Below are 17,034 nucleotides of genomic sequence, written 5' to 3'. Positions count from 1 at the left end.
TTTGTGATATTAATTAGTTATACTTTGCTTCTTTATTTATCTTATTTCCTACCTTATCTTAATTGACTGGGTTTTATTTGTTCCCTTGTTTTTTCTACACTGGTTTAAAAGTCCTGCATTAATTTGTACAAAACCTTCCTGCTCTTTTAATAATTACTCATAATTTTTTTTTTTTTTTTTTTTTTTTTTTTTTTTTTTTTGAGACGGAGTCTCGCTCTGCCGCCCAGGCTGGAGTGCAGTGGCCGGATCTCAGTTCACTGCAAGCTCCGCCTCCCGGGTTCACGCCATTCTCCTGCCTCAGCCTCCCAAGTAGCTGGGACTACAGGCGCCCGCCACCGCGCCCGGCTAGTTTTTTGTATTTTTTAGTAGAGACGGGGTTTCACCGTGTTAGCCAGGATGGTCTCGATCTCCTGACCTCGTGATCCGCCCGTCTCGGCCTCCCAAAGTGCTGGGATTACAGGCTTGAGCCACCGCGCCCGGCCTCGTAATTTTTTTTCTAACATGCATATTTGACTTAACATTTAAATTTATTTAATATCTCTTTCCTCTTCCAGATAATATAATACTTTAAAAGTTTTAATTCTGATCACTCCCTCTCCCATTAAATTATTAACATAGTTTCATAGAGTTGATACATGATTAGAATTAACTATATGTTTATCATCTTATTTCCTCTGGATTCACTTTCTTTCCCTCTGAAGGAGCTTCTTTATAGTTTTTACAATAAGGAATATGAGTTATAAACTCTGAAACTATTTCTTTACTTCTGAATAATAGTTTACATGGTGATAAAATTATGATCTGTATATTATTTTTCTTTGGTATTTTAATGATTTTATTTCTATTTTTTAGTCTACAATTGTATTCTTAAAAATCTGCTTTTAAGTTTATTCTTTTTTAGGTAATTCAATTCTTTAGGCAAGTGTTTCTTTTCATTTCTGGTATTCTTTAGTTTCAATATGATGTGTTTAGGTATCTAAGGGTGAATTCATTACTTATATGTCATATTTAGTATTTATATCACTCCTTGAGTTAGAAGATTCATGCTTCTAATTCTGGAACATTCTTATATATTATCACTTTTATCATCTTTCTGCCATTCTCTTTTCTCTCTCCTAGAATTCCAAATGGATATTTGCTGAAACTTATCCTTCTATGCTCATTTCTCTTAAGCTTGATTTAATGGTTTTTGTTGTTGTTGTCATTGTTGCTGTTTTGGTTTTTGAGACAGTCTCACTCTGTCACTCAGGCTAGAGTGTGGTGATGCAATCTCAGCTCACTACAACCTCTGTCTCCTGGGTTCAGGAGATTCTCATGCTTCAGCCTCCCGAGTAGCTGGGATTACAGGTGCATGCCACCATGCCCAGCTAACTTTTTGTATTTTTAGTAGAGACAGGGTTTCACCATGTTGGCCAGGCTGGTCTTGAACTACTGACCTCAAAGGATCCACCTACCTCTGCCTCCCAAAGCTCTGGGATTACAGGTGTGAGCCACCAGGCCCGGCTGGTTTCATGTCTTTTATCTTTGTGTCTCTTTGTGCTGCATTCAGCTAAATTCCCTTAGACCTATCTTCCAGTTCATAGACTTTCTCTTCATTTAGATCTAATATGCTATTTAATGGCTATTTAATGCCATTATGTTTTGTACTTTAATGATTCTTTTTCTAGAAGTACGACTTAGTTTTTTTCCAGATCTGTATGTTCTTTTTTCATAGTGTCTTCTTTTATTTGGATTTTCTATTAATTTTAAGCCTTTACTTATTTTAAGTGTATTTCTATCTTCTTTAAGATTGTGGATTCATTTTATTAAGTTCTTGAAGTTCTAATCCTGCTGGTGATTTTGTGTCTGCTGATTCTTACTCATTGAGTAGTATTTTCTCTTGTGTGTTGTAATTTTTAAAAATATAATTCAACCTTAGTGTGGATTCCTTTTTCTGTGGTGCCCCTATGTACCTTTGATTGTCTTGAGTACTTTCACTCTTGTTTCTGCTTGCACCCGTGGACATTATCAGCATGGAACTGATTTTTTACATTAATTTCTTAGCTCAAGAGTTCTTGCACACTGTGATAACATACATTTGGGCCCCCAAATATTTAAGACATTGGCCTTGTTTTCCATTTCAAAGGGTTAATTTTTTTCTTTATTTAATCCAGACCCCAGGCAGAGGCTGACAAGTGTCCTTGTTTACTGTGCACCAGATTTTTTTTCATCCTTTGACATAAAGCTAGAGAATAGTCCTTCAAGGGTCCCAGCTTTATGCAGACATCTGTGTTTCTACTCTCCATCTCATGGAAGGCCTATCCTACTCTACCTTAGAAGGACATCCCCTTTACTCTTACGGCAGCCACAGTGCCAGCTCTCCTGTCTACCTCTGTGATTTTCAATCTCTTCTCTATTTCTGGAATCTGGGCATTTAGCTTGCTCTCGCAAGTTTAGTTATGCACGTTAAGAAAAAAAATTGCATTTTATCCAGCATTTCGAGGTGTTCATAATGGGAGTTTTTCATATTCTCTAAGCTTACTTTCTTGCCAGATCTGGAAATTGCTTCATAATCACTTGACTTCTTAATCAAGGGCTTTGCACTAGGGTTGAGCTCTGCAGGTATACGTCTTGAGAAACAGAAGTATAACCCCTTCCCAACTCCTTGCTGCCCTCTTTAGCAAATTTTTTGTGGAAGACGGCTATCTCTGGGAGAGAAAGTGTTCCCCCTTAAGTTTGAAATTTTATTAGAGGTGACACAAACAATGTAGAAATTCTTAAACACAAATTTTAGATTCCTAAATTGATACCTTCTTTTGATAGCTTCACCAAATCACAGTAGCAACCACCATCCTAAAATAAAAACAAGACAAAATTCAAAACAAGCAGGCCAACACCACCAAGGCAGGAATTACATGAATACTGCAGATGAATTCTCTTGCAGTGGGCTTTTCGTGAGCGTGAAATGAGAACATTGTGGCTATTATATCTCTGCCATTTTTTTCAGTTTTTGAAAGATCAATGTATTTTGGTGTACTGGAAAGGTTTAATAAGAATACTTTATAACTGGGTTTTGCTAATCCAGTTCAAGGTATATGTCATTCATTTGGGGGTTGTTGGTAGCAGAAGGGAAGATTAAATTTCTAAGGGAGTTGGCGGAAATGAAATTCAGAGAGCTTGTCTTTTGTCCAAAGATTCAAGCAGCAATACTACAAACTATATCCCTAAATCATCTCTCTCTCTTTTTGCTCTGCTTTGATTAACATTAGATGCCAAGAGTGTGAGCAGTTGAATATGCGTAAGATTGTGAAAGGGTGGGTATTCATTTTAGCTCGGTAGACTGGACAGCAATAACATTTATCATGTCCGGAATGTGGCATGAGAAATGAACAAGGCGCCATAGGGTAATGGGAAGAAAAATCAGGCATCTGGTTCTGGCCTTTCCCAAAGCTACAGACTTTCTATTTCTAGTGGAAATACCCATGGGTTAGGAATTAGAGGAGCTTGGAGTTCTTCCCCTCGCTGTGTATGGGTAGGAGGTTTTGAAAGGGGCTAAGACAATGCGGATCCCCATCAGTGTATTCTGTAGGTTGCAGTGCTCATCTTAACTGCAGGCTTGCTCTGCTCTAACACCCACTTTGTCAGTTCCCAGCTCTTATTTACTACAGAATTGAGTTCAGACTCCCAGCCTAGAGTTTAGTGTACTGCCCTATCTTAGTATGTTTGTGCTGCTATAACAAAATACATGAGACTAGGTAATTTATAAGGAACATAAATTTAATTCTCATGGTTCTGGAGGCTGGGAAGTCCAAGATCTAGGTGCCAGTTTCTGATGTATCTGGTGAGGGCATTTTTGCTGCATCTTCACATAGCAAAAGGGCAAGTTAGCAGAGTGCTGCACAAAGCCTCATTTTATAAGGGCATGAATCCCATTCACGAGGGAGGAGTCCTTATGACCTAATCACAATCACCTGGGATGGTTTTAAAACATATTGAGACCTGGCCTCCCCCACCTTAGACCAATTAAATCAGAATTCATGGGAGGGAGTCTTAAAGCTCCCACTTCTTGAAACTATCACATTGGCAACACCTGAATCTTAAAGGGACACAATCAAACCATAGCACTCCCTATCTAAATTCTAACTGTTTGTCCAGCTCCACCTCCTTCTCTCCATCCCTACCAGACACACAGACTCTTCCCTGCTGCCCTGTACCTTCATGCCTTTTGCCCTCTGCCTGGAGTACCTAATCTGTCCCTTTCCTCCAGACCATCAAACACTCTCCTCCTCTTTAGTCTTTGTGGCCGTTGCCGATGGCACCTTCCCTGTGAAGCCAGCTTTACCTTTTCCCCATGGCTGGGATTCATCTCCCCCTTAATCGGGTTCCCAGCTCCATGTTTATGCTCCTCTGGCACTTGACAGTCAGAACTGGCATTTTTGCAGACATTTATGAAAACAGTCTAGATGTCAGGAACCCTGGGTGCTGGGGACAGTTCTGCCACTAGCTCTACATGTGCCTTTGAAGTCATGTTACTCTCTGGACCCCAGTTTTCTTGACCATAAAATGAAGGGTTAGGCTGTAGTTCACTGTGGTCCCATCCAGCCCTCTCTAAAGAGTGTTTTCTTCCCAGGGACTGTGGGCTCTATTGGGGCAGCACCTTTACCTTTCCTGGCTGTGCCTAGCCCAGTCTCATGCACATACTGGGTGCTCAGAAACAAGTTTTAGCGGGGCTAGACACCTACAGAATCTTCAAGGACACATGAGGCAGATGCACAAAGTGAGAGCCACATAGTGAGGAGGGTGTGCCATGGTTTGGATTGGCGGGTGACGAGAGCACCCCCATTTATTCTGAGTGAGCAATTTCAACCTCTGGCTTTCAGAACTTTTTCATGGAATCAGTTTATGAACTGTCTTCCTATTTTTAAAAAAAAGCTGAATAATGAACCCCACAGCCAATTTGTTATTCCCCTCTGAGGTTGTGTGCAGCCTAGACAGAGGCAGTAAATCGTCGGTCTACTGAAGGTCCATGGGAACGTGTGGTTGAGGATGAAGCTTTCTATAACGAGAAACTAAAAGTCTTTAAGTAAGTTGAAAATGTAAAACTTGAGAGGCCAGAATCCTGCTTTAGGCAGGCGTCTCTTGCTCTTTGTACAGAATGGAGTCATTTTTCAAAAATACTCCTTTTTTATAACCTGCGGAGGGTGCTGTGAGGCATAAAGCCACTGAGACTGCTAGTATTCCCATCGCTACAGCTGTTCCATGAGTGACAGCTGTTATTTGTTGAATGGCTATCACATGGGAGGCTCTTTATTATTAAGTGCTTTACATATGCTTGTTCATTAAACCCATTGTTACAGATGAAAAAAGTGAGGTAGCGTGTGGGAGCTGTAAGTAACCTATCCAACGTCACATAGCGGGCAGGACTGGAGTCTGAGCCCAGGTCTGTGGGCCCCTGTCACTCCTCTCTACCATTAGGCTTCAATGCCTTTCACAAACCTCATCCCTCCGACTTACTAAATAAATGGGTCTTCTCGGTCCCAAAATCTGGAGGCCCATGGTTCAGAAATTTGGGGTGGCTTTTAAAACTCCTGAAGACCTGGACCCCTCCCAGGTATTCTGATTTAACTGGTCTAGGGTAGGGGAGTTCGGGTCTCAATATGTTTCAAAACCATCCCAGGTGAATCTTACCTGGTTGAAAACTCCTGGGTGATAAGCGCTTTAGCCAAGGCACAGGCGGAAGGCTGTGGAGCACCACGGAGGGAACAGCTAGAGGAGACTCTGGGACCTGGCGAGGGACTGGGGCAGAAGGGCTGTCACAGGAGCCGGCGTGGGTGAGCAGGACTGCGGGGAGATGTGGGCAGCCCAGGCAGCAGGCCTCCAAGTAGACGGGTCTGCGTGAGACACAGGGGAGGGGAGGCCTGGACTGCGGTGTTGGCTTGGGCAGTCAGTTGGACCCGATGGGGGCCTGATGTGCTGCAGGCAATCCCCAGTCTGGTCTCATGATTTTCGGATCTCTGCTGCTCACCGGCTCCTCCTGCCAGCTTCCCTGCCGCGCTGGGCGTGGCTGTTCCTGGTCAAGGAGCTCTGAAGCCAGGTGGCGGAGCTCTTCCCCCGGGGATGGGGTGACAGGGTGCTGCAGTGGCTGTGTTTGCAGATCTTGTCGGCAGGCAATGTGCGGCATCATGGGGGTCAGCTTCCCAAACGCCAGAGAGGGTGGATTTGTTCACTGCTTAATCCCCAAAATATGCATGTGGAGATGTGCTGGGATCTTAAGAAAGTTTAAACCCTGAGGACAGAGCTAAGAGACACCTAGGAGAGAAAAGGTGTGGGGATTGTGAGTGAGCCTGTGTGTGGGTGTATACGTGTTTGTGAATGTGTGTGTGCAGAGGTGTGAATGTGTTTGTGGATGTGTGGGAGCTTGAGTACTTGTGTGAATTATGTATACACACGGGTATGTGGAAGTGCGACAGTGTGCATGCGGGTGTGTATGAGTGTAGGTCTGTGTGAGTGTATGCCTGAGTGTATGAATGTGTGGTTGTATGTGTATGAGCGTGTGTGTGTAGGTCTCTGTGAGTGGGAAGCTGTGTGAGTGGGAAGCTGTGCAAGTGTCTGGATGTGTGTGAGTGTATGACTGAAGCTGTGATGAGTGTGTCTGGGTATGTGTATGTCTGAGTCTGCATGACTGAAGCTGTGCAAGTGTGAAGCTATGTGAGTGTGTGGGTGAGTCTGTGTGTTGTGAGTGTGTGGGTGAGTCTGTGAGTGTGTGTGGGTGTGAGTCTGGGTGTGAAGCTATATGAGTGTATGGGTGAGTCTATGTGTGTGGGTGTGTGTCTGGGTGAGTCTATGAGTGTGTGGGTGTGAGTCTGAGTGTGTGTATCTGGGTGTGAGTGGGTCTGTGAGTGTGTATGGGTGAGTCTGTACGGGTGAGTCTGTGAGTGTGTATGTGGGTGTGTGTGAGTCTGTGAGTGTGTGGGTGTGAGTCTGTGTGTATCTGGGTGTGAGTGGGTGAGTCTGTGAGTGTGTATGGGTGAGTCTATGAGTGTGTATGTGGGTGTGTGTGACAGTCTGGGTGAGTGTGTGTGAGTGTATGTGGGTGTGTGGGTGAGTCTGAGTGGCTGTGGGTGTGAGTGGGTGTCTGAGTGTGTGTGTGAGTGGGTGTCTGTGAGTGTGTGTGGGTGTGTGTGTCTGGGTGAGTCTGTGTGTGTGGGTGTGTGTGGGTGGGTGAGTCTGTGTGTGGGTGTATGTGGGTGTGGGTGTGAGTCTGGGTGAGTCTGTGTGTGGGTGTGAGTGTGTGGGTGAGTCTGAGTGTGAGTGTGTGTGGGTGAGTCTGTGAAGCTGTGTGGGTGTGAGTGTGTGTCTAGGTGAGTCTGAGTGAAGTTCTGTGAGTGTGAAGCTGTGAATGTGTCTGCATGTGAGTGTATGGGTGAGTCTGTGTGAGTGTGAAGCTATGTGAGTGCGTGTAGGTGTATCTGGGTGAATCTGAGTGAAGCTATGTGAATGTGTCTGCGTGTGAGTGTATGGGTGAGTCTGTGTAAGTGTGAAGCTGTGTGTGTGTGTGGGGGGTGCATGCACATATGTCCCAAGGCAGTTTTGCTCAGCCCCCAGAGATTCCGGACGGCTATTTCTGCCTTGCTCTTTGACCAGATCCGGCTTCAGACTGTGATGCGTCATGCTCTCAGTGGAGTTTCTCTAGCCTCCTTTTCCTCATTTCTCTTGAATAACTGGGGAATGTCCGTGCCCCCCTCTCTGAGCTGTTGCTTAAAATCATGTAAGGCCTCAGCACATAGTAGGTGGTCAGTCCACGGTGGCTCCTCCACCCCTCATTCACCTCTGTCAGTAGGCGGTGGATGTTTGTCCTCCTGGCATGCGATTGAGCCTAGTGCCCCTTCAATAGCGTCAGAAGACCTGGGTTGGAGTCCACTTGGGCCCCTAACCCAATACTGAACCCCCAGCAACTCATATCACCTCTCTGGATTATACAGTTACTTCCTCTCTGAGTTCCTCAGTTTCCTTATCTGTAACGTGCGGGTGCTCTTCCTACCCTACACAGTTGTTTGTGTGGTCAAATAAGGCAGATTGCTCAGGGCTTCATGCTGGAGGTTGGATCCTGTTCCACTGCTAAGAGCCTGGAAACCGATTTTTCAATCCATCTCTCCTCTTGCTCTTCTTCCTCTCTGGTTCTCCTTGGTGCATTGTAGGAAATCTGGGTGCAGTTTCTCTATGATAACTGATCATCACATGCACCTGTGCTGCACGCATGTCCATGCACCTGTTTCCATCCACAGACCTCCTAATTTCAGTTTTGATAAAATATAACTCAGGCTTACCATATTTGTACTTCTTTTATTCACTTCAGGAGACACTGGGCCTTGGTTTTCCAAATAGGGTTTTTGACCTGGGATTAAGACTTCCTTTGCCATGCAAAGTAGGATAGAAAGTTGAGAAATCTTCCCAGAGAAGCAAAGTGTTGGGTTTTCCTGGGAGGTGCATGGTAGGACACACATGAGATTAGCTTAGCCTGTAGTCCCAGCTACTCGGGAGGCTGAGGCAGGAGAATGGCGTAAACCCAGGAGGCGGAGCTTGCAGTGAGCTGAGATCTGGCCACTGCACTCCAGCCTGGGCGGCAGAGCGAGACTCCGTCTCAAAAAAAAAAAAAAAAAAAAAAAAGAAGTCCTGAAAGTGCTTCGTGTCACCCAAGCTATAAAATATATGCATGAGTTGTAGTTGCTGTTCCCAAAATTACATTCACTGATCCTGTGCTCTGATATCTATACCCATTAATTTACTTGAGACCCCATGTGACAGGTTGTCCACCGCTTTAACAAGCCAGAACATTTGGACACAGAATGCTTCCATCAGATGGATTGGAAGGCTGGGGCGGGATGGAAAAAAATGGTTTTCCCAGTGACTTGTTCTGGGCAGGAACAGAACCTGTCAAGGGTTTGTTTCCTTTTCCTTGCAAGAAAATGCGAACCACTGGTCTCTGCATATCCCTCCAGACATTCATGGGAGAAACCAGGTTAATGTTTATAGAAGCCCACTGGGAGTGGCTGCCTTCAGGATGGAGAGAAAGCTCATTACCTCGAGCTGCTAAAATGTAATCCAAAGAAAATATACCATTCCCCTAGAAAATGGGTTGGATACATGTGGACTGTGTTAGCTTTAAAATCAATAAATCAGTTATCAAAATACTAATTTTCTAAGCAGTATGCGACCAGGGAAATGAACACAATGTGTAATTTGATGTGTCTCTGCAAGTCTTAGAACCTGCATCTATGTTTATCAACCAAGGGTGAAGACCTTCTCTAATGAAATTTTGTTAAATGTTTGGTTTGGTATTTTTAATTTGCCCATCCAAGATCTGTTAATGTACTGTTTTTGTTCAATTTCAAAGTAAAGTTTATTATTGTTTGGTGCTTACAAAATAACAAATGCTCATTGTAAAGAATTTTAGAAAAGATGGGAAATGATTAAAAAAGAAACCTATAAAAATAACAGTGGTTGAACAGAAAAGGGTGTGAGGGAACTTTCTGGGGCAATGGGAACATTTTAGTTCTTTACAGGGGCTTCAGTTTCTACGCAGGCATACATAATTGTTGAAACTTCAGCCAATGCACCCTTAAGATTTGTACACTTCATTGTATGTACATTTTACATTAAAAGAAAATCTGTGAACAATTATTGAACTTGGGTTAATGATATATATGATGAAGTATTTGGAAGAAGTGTACAGATGTCTGCAATTTACTCTGAAGTGAATTAAGAAAAAAGAAAGTTTGATGATGAAAATATGGATAGATATGTAATAAAGCAAATAAAGTAAAATATTAATGGAGAATCCAGATGTTGGGTATATTAGTGTTCACTATAAAATTCTTTCAACTTTGCTGTATATTTGATAACTTACATAATAAAGTATTAGGGAAGAGAGGTTACTAATTCAGAAAAAAAATCCATATTTACAATCCAAACTTAACTACTATTAGCATCTTAGTGCACATTATTTTTTCATTTTTGTTTTCAAGAATACATAATTTTATACAATTATGATCTTATACTGATTTATTTTCATATTTTTTCACTCCATATTATATCATAGTTATCGTGCCACTGCACTCCAGCCTGGGGCACAGAGCGAGACTCTGTCTCAAAAAAAAAAAAAAAAAAAAAGAAAAGTCTTCATTATGTAATTTCTAAGTTGAGTTATTATTTATGTACAGTAAAACTTACACTTTCTAGTTTAGAGTCCTGTGAGTTTTGACAAATGCCTACAGTCATGTAACCACCACCACAACCAGGATGTAGAACAATTATATCATTTAGGAAAACTTCTCTGTGCCCCTTTGAGGTCCACCCCCCTCCTCACATCCAGTTCTCGGCAACTACTGATCTGTCTTCCAGAATGTCATTAAGATGGAATCATGCAGTGGAGGATGTACCTTCTGACTCTGGCTTCTTCCACCCACACACAATACATTCGAGATTCATCCATGTCCTTGCATATACTAGTGGTTTATTCTTTTTTGCTGATGAGTAGTATTCCATTGTAAGAATGTACATTAATGTAGTTTAATGTTTGTAGAAATTCATGGTATATCATAACATGTTTATGTATTCACCTATTTGGATATTTAAGATGTTTTGCTTTCTCATTATTATAAGTGCCATCATAGTGAACACCTTTAAGCATAATTTTTATCATTAATCATTAAGGTAGGTTCCCAGGAAGGAAATTACTAAATCGAATGTTATGAATATTTTTACTGTCCTTACTACATTTTTAATCATTAAAATGTTTTTCTTTGCATTTCTCTATACGGTTTATAAGAAGCTTGACTTCAAACTCCACTGGTGTTTATAATCCTCTTTTCCTCCTCTCTTTCTCAATATTGCCACCACAGAACTGACCTGAAGTTTCAGTGTAGTCAGCGAGCTTTTCAAGTAATAAATCATGGAGACCAATCAGGAAACTTCCCTCTTCTTGGTGAAGATCTTGGAGGAACTGGACAGCAAGCAAAATACCGTTTCTTATCAGGACCTGTGCAAATCTCTCTGTGCCCGGTTCGATCTGTCGCAGCTTGCCAAACTGAGAAGCGTGCTCTTCTACACGGCTTGTCTCGATCCCAATTTTCCAGCCACTCTATTCAAAGACAAGATGAAATGCACTGTGAATAACCAGCAATCAAAGAAAATCATGGTGGCAGCAGATATTGTGACGATATTTAATCTGATCCAAATGAATGGTGGGGCAGCCAAGGAGAAGCTGCCTACGGGTCGCCAGAAGGTGCGCAAGAAGGAGGCGTCCTTTGAATCATGCAGGTCGGATACAGAGATCTGCAATGCAGCCGAGTGTGAGCCCCTGAACTGTGAGCTGAGTGAGAGGTCTTTCAGCCGGGGCTACCCCACCAGGCAGTCGTCCAAGTGCCGGAAGATGGACTGCAAGGACTGCCCGCAGTTTGTCCCTGCCTCTGAGCCTAATTTCCTGTTAGGAGTTAGCAAAGAGGTGAAAAACCGTGCTGCTTCCCTGGACAGGCTGCAGGCCCTGGCCCCGTACTCTGTGACCAGCCCTCAGCCCTGTGAGATGCAGAGGACCTACTTCCCCATGAACATAGAAAATGAGTCCATTTCAGACCAGGACTCGCTGCCCATCAACCAGAGCATCAAGGAGACCTTCATTTCCAATGACGAGCCATTTGTGGTTCAGTCCTGTGTCCAGAAAAGGAATATCTTTAAAGAGGATTTTCACAATTTGATGGCGGTGTCCCCCAGTTTGGTTGGCCCCGTCAGCAAAGCAGAGAATGAGCACGGGGAGCCCCAGAGCCGAAAGGAGCCCCACAAGCCACCCTTCTTCAACCACAGCTTTGAAATGCCCTATAACAGCCAGTACCTGAATCCGGTGTATTCCCCGGTTCCTGACAAAAGGCGAGCAAAGCATGAAAGCTTAGATGACCTTCAAGCCTCTACGTATTTTGGGCCCACTCCAGTGATGGGAACCCAAGAAGCCAGGCGCTGTCCAGGGAGGCCCCACAAGCAGACTCCCTGGCCAGCCAAAAGCTGGAGCCTAAACACGGAGGAAGTTCCTGACTTTGAACGGTCCTTTTTCAATAGAAATCCCTCCGAGGAGAGGCTACGCTATCCAAATGCCAGTAGCCAGACTCCCAATTTCCCAGCCCCAGACAGGCGCCCGACTTACCTCCCACCAAAGGATCAACAGCCAATTCTCCCCATTGCTTATGCGGCAAAACCAAACGGGCTTAAATCTAAAGAGATCTCCTCCCCTGTTGACTTGGAGAAGCATGAACCAGTCAAAAAGTTTAAAGACAAGAGCATTAACTGCTCCAGTGGGCAGATCAGCTCAGATACCAGTAGCGTGGGCACCCAGACTGAGCACGTGCTGGAGCCCAAGAAATGCAGAGACCTGTGCACCTCCAGTCAGGGCAAGTACAGTGACAGGCACACCATGAAGCACTCAGACGATGACTCAGAAATTGTCAGCGACGACATCAGTGACATTTTCCGATTTCTTGATGACATGAGCATCAGTGGCTCCACAGGAGTGATACAGTCGTCCTGCTACAACAGCACAGGGTCCTTGTCTCAGCTCCATAAGTCAGACTGCGATAGTTCCCCCGAGCATAACTTAACCAAAATTGCCAATGGGGTCCCCAGCAGCAAGGGAGACAAGGGCAACCGGCCTGAAAACACCCACCATTCGGAAGAAGAACTGAAGACCAGTGTGTGCAAACTGGTGCTCAGGATCGGCGAAATTGAACGGAAGCTGGAATCCCTGTCGGGTGTCCGTGAGGAAATCTCCCAGGTCTTGGGCAAACTAAATAAATTGGACCAGAAAATGCAACAGCCTGAGAAGGTGAGTGTGCAGATAGATCTGAACTCCTTGACGAGCGAGGTTCCGTCTGATGACAGTGCCTCTCCCCGGATGTTCCGTGCACACAGTGGCTCCCATGGACCAAAACTGGAGAACAACCCCGACTGGTGCTGCTCTGATGCTAGTGGGAGCAACAGCGAGAGCCTGCGGGTCAAGGCCTTAAAAAAAAGCCTCTTCACCAGGCCATCCTCTAGATCCCTAACAGAGGAGAACAGTGCCACGGAGTCCAAAATCGCCAGCATCTCCAACTCGCCCAGAGACTGGCGCACCATCACTTACACCAACCGTGTGGGCCTCAATGAGGAGGAGATAAAAGACACAGGCCCAGGAGATAATAAAGACTGGCATCGGAAATCTAAAGAGGTAATTTAAATTTAAGTTCACAAAATCAGGCACCAGCTTCATCATAGCCTGGCACATTTCAAAGCCTTGAACATGGCATTAAACAGGCAAGAGGCCTGTCCTCTGTGTGCCAATTATCTTTCCAGGTTTGGCAGGCTTTTCACATTGGAATAGAGAGGACAACACAGGCAGGTTGTGTGTTCCGCCAAGTTGTCCGTCAGCTAGGAGGAGCACATGCTGTGATGGTGCCAACAGCAGAACGTAGGGTTGGGATTCATGGGACAGGTGGTGTGAGAACAGATTTTCATAGAATGGGGAATGTGTCAGCCCAGGCAAGCATCACCAAGGGTATCTTCCTGTCATTTCTGAAATAGCAGGATGCAGGTCAGGTACATGAGGGAAAATGCTGAAAAGGGTGCTAGCTGATACATCCCTTTCATGGACTTCATTGCATGTGTGATGTTCCTTTTTAAGCATGAGGGTTTTTTTCATTATAAAATAAATTGATGGTTAGGAAGTAAAATGATAACTAGGATCATGAGGTCAGGAGTTCGAGACTAGCCTGGCCAATATGTTGAAACCCCATCTCTACTAAAAATGTAAAAAGTTAGCTGGGTGTGGTGACACGAGCCTGTAGTCCCAGCTACTCAGGAGGCCAAGGCAGGAGAATTGCTTGAACCCAGGAGGCGGAGGTTGCAGTGAGCCGAGATCACGCACTGCACTCCAGCCTGGGCAATGGAGCGAGACTCTGTCTCAAAAAAAGACAGCAGTGCTTAATCTGGTGTCTTCCTTTCCTTTTTAGTTTTTTTTCTCTACACTGTTGCTTGTTGGAGGCTGTTTCACATAAGTACAGTTCTTTTGCATGTTTATAGCAGACTTCACTTCCTCAGTCCTAGAATCATTGTGTACACATATACTTGAATCCTTTCTTTCTCTCACCCCCTGCAGTAAGGATGATTTGTTTCTGTGGGACCTGTGGCCAATCCTGTTCATTCTAACTGGGTTATAGTGACCCCTTTCTGGCCAAGGTGATACAACTTCAGTGTGTTGATTGTCTCCATTCCATGTCCTGCTTCTAGAAGGTCAGTGGACAGACAAGTCCCTGCTCCTGAGGTCTCCAAGGTCTGTGTTGTCAGAGAGTGACAGTGGTGTGGGCTACAGACATTCAAAGCCAGGGAGGAGGCTGAGCTCCTTAAATGGTGCTGAGAAGGAAAAGCTTGGAAAACTGGGTTTTAAGGAAATTTTCAGGGTCCAAAGAGGGGAGGGAGTAGAAGAAGTCTTTTTTTTTTTTTTCTGATTTTAAAGACACCTCTGGTGTCTGCTGATTACCACTCTGCCCTTATGGAGTGGCTTACCACGTTTGGTGCTGGAGAGGATCCAGAATTTGGTTTGTGCTGCCATGCTGGGCACAAGACACCCAGATCCAGTCCTCTGCTCGGGTTCTATTGTCACTGTCTCTTAGCTGAGAGGGTCTGGCCAGGTTTCTGGTGCTTTGGGTTTCAGATATCATTGAACAGTGGCCATTTAGAGAACTCAAATGGTTAGGTGCTTCTGTAGAAATATCAGGTTAAACTGAACTAGCCATGCCTCCCACCTATCAAATGTCAAAGCTTCACAAAGCCAGCAGGAATGAGCAGTCACAAGCTTGAGTCAGATCCGCTCGATAGGCCTAACACAAAGTTGCATTCTCTTTATTTTGTCCCCTTCTGCAACCTCATTTCTCCTTCCTGGCTTGTGGCTCTCACCAACTTTGAGGTGGTGATTCCCATGGTAGTGACCAGACCCAGCCCGCCTTTGGAGCTTTGGTTGCATATGTCAAACTGCTAAAGGCCAGTTTCCCTAAATATCTTGTCTACATGTCAAAATCTACAGTTCCCAAAGCAGGCTTTTCTGTTCCTTTAAAACCAGTGTTCCCTCTCACTATTTCCATTCTGGGAGAGGTGAGGATGGGGTCAGCATTGTAGCAATCCTCCAAACTGAAGAAGCCCCTTTGGTCCCTCTTCTTGGGCTCACTGTGTCCAGCATAGCTACCAGACCCTATGGATTTGTGTTCTGTCATGTCTCCTGCAACTCTGCCTTCTTTTCCATTTACACTTCTACCTTGAGTCAAGGCTCTTCCCCTACTGGGGATGCTTGGGCACATTCTCCACCTTCCATCTCATCTCATGGGCCACTGCTGCATTCACTTTCCTAAAATGCCACTCTCTGTGGTTGCGCAGGGTCCCCTATTCCCCACTCTTCTCTGACTCTCCTTTGCCTCCGCAAAGAGTTGCAAACTTCTTAGTCAGGCCTTCACAACCCTGTGAATTTCATGTACCTTTCCTCAACCAGAAGGCTCTGTTATACCTTGACTGGACCCTGCTCTACCTTGATGAGTTTTCCTGTTTTTCCTCAAAATAACCATGCTCATTCATTTGGTCACCGATTCAATAAACACTAATTGAGCACCTATGATGGCCAGGTCCTATTTCACTGTCAAATTTTTCTTCACATGAATCCTCCACCAAGACTCTCTGGTCCACCTCCCCCGTACTGATCTAAGTCCTATGTTCCCCTCAAGGCCCCTTACTTCATAAGTCTCTGTAAGCTTTCCTAGGGCTTATTGCTGGTCTCCAGCCCTTACTCCTGTTTGTTCAGACATAGTGGATGCAAACTTTTTTTTGAAAATACGTATTATGTATATGTATTGACTGCCCAGTAAGAACACAAACTCAGTGATACAAACAGGCATGGGCAGCAATGAAACTTTCCATCTTAGAAGTGAAAACAGTTTCAAATCCTGGCTCTGCCTCTTACCAGCTGTCTGACGTTGGGTCAGTCTCTTAACCTTTCTGACCTGAGTTTCCACATCCATACTAGGGACAATAATATTTACAACCTCAGAATTTTAACGAGAAGATGAAATGAAGACAATGCATGTTTAGCCCTGAGCAGAGTGGTGGACACATAGCCCTTGGTTAATGTCAATTATGCCTGCAGTGGCTGCCATTGTAGTTATATTATCACCATCTACCCTTCCTCCCAGCTTGGTGCAGACTCTGCATGTAATAGGAGCTCTCTGAGTGTTGGGTGGTGGTGATGAGCAAAAACTGGTGAAGTCTCTTAGAAGATACTTGGCTTTGATGAGTTAGAAAATAAGAAGGAACCTCATTTTCTTGTGTGGGTTTATCCTGTGTTCTCTGTGTCAGTGTCAGCAGTCTTGATGGTCTGGAATAGCCAAATGTTATGCTCCATTTGGGTAAAAGTCAATGGGTTGGGTTTGCTGGTAGGTGGAGATGTGTTTCCAGTCCCCATGCAGGTGTAGGATGCACACACTCACACACGTACACACATACACCATGTGTGCTTCCAACCTCTATGCAAATGTATGACCCACACACTCACACACGTACACATATACACCACGTGTGCTTCCAACCCCTATGCAAATGTATGACCCACACACTCACACACATACACACATACACCACGTGTGCTTCCAGCCCCTATGCAAGCGTATGATCCACATGCTCACACACATACACACATACACCATGTGTGCTTCCAGCCCCTATGCAAGCGTATGATCCACACGCTCACACACATACACACATACACCATGTGTGCTTCTAGCCCCTATGTAATCATATGATCCACACACTCATACACATACACACATACACCACATGTGCCCACCACATTCTTGCACATCAACTCTCATCGCATCACACCTAAACATTCTCCTTCTCTTCCTTCTGTACACACACCTTGACTCACATTCTTCTTTTTTCCTTTTTCTCTTGCTGTTACTGAGATACACAACTTCTTTGCTCTCTGTTCTGTATACA

General features: G+C 44.4%; 1 protein-coding gene across 6 annotated transcripts in view; it reads left to right on the top strand.

Annotated features, from left to right (window-relative positions):
• The window catches only part of MINAR1 (membrane integral NOTCH2 associated receptor 1), a 40,302-nt gene that overhangs the window by 13,009 nt on the left and 10,259 nt on the right, over positions 1–17,034 (top strand). For 4 of the 6 annotated variants that reach the window (XR_011626271.1, XR_011626270.1, XR_011626272.1 and 1 more), the window contains exon 1: positions 10,571–13,228. Coding sequence is in view for 3 of the 6 variants with exons in the window: in XM_011760569.3 (XP_011758871.2) it covers positions 10,931–13,228 (2,298 nt within the window). In the remaining 3 variants the exon portion in view is untranslated. Of the gene's footprint in view, positions 1–10,569; positions 13,229–17,034 lie in introns of those variants that run through there. The other 2 variants (XM_071100821.1, XM_071100820.1) reach the window with 2 other exon arrangements.

Source organism: Macaca nemestrina, chromosome 7 (assembly GCF_043159975.1).
Source record: "Macaca nemestrina isolate mMacNem1 chromosome 7, mMacNem.hap1, whole genome shotgun sequence".
Lineage (NCBI taxonomy): Eukaryota > Metazoa > Chordata > Mammalia > Primates > Cercopithecidae > Macaca > Macaca nemestrina.
This window is presented reverse-complemented; position numbering and strand designations above follow the sequence as displayed.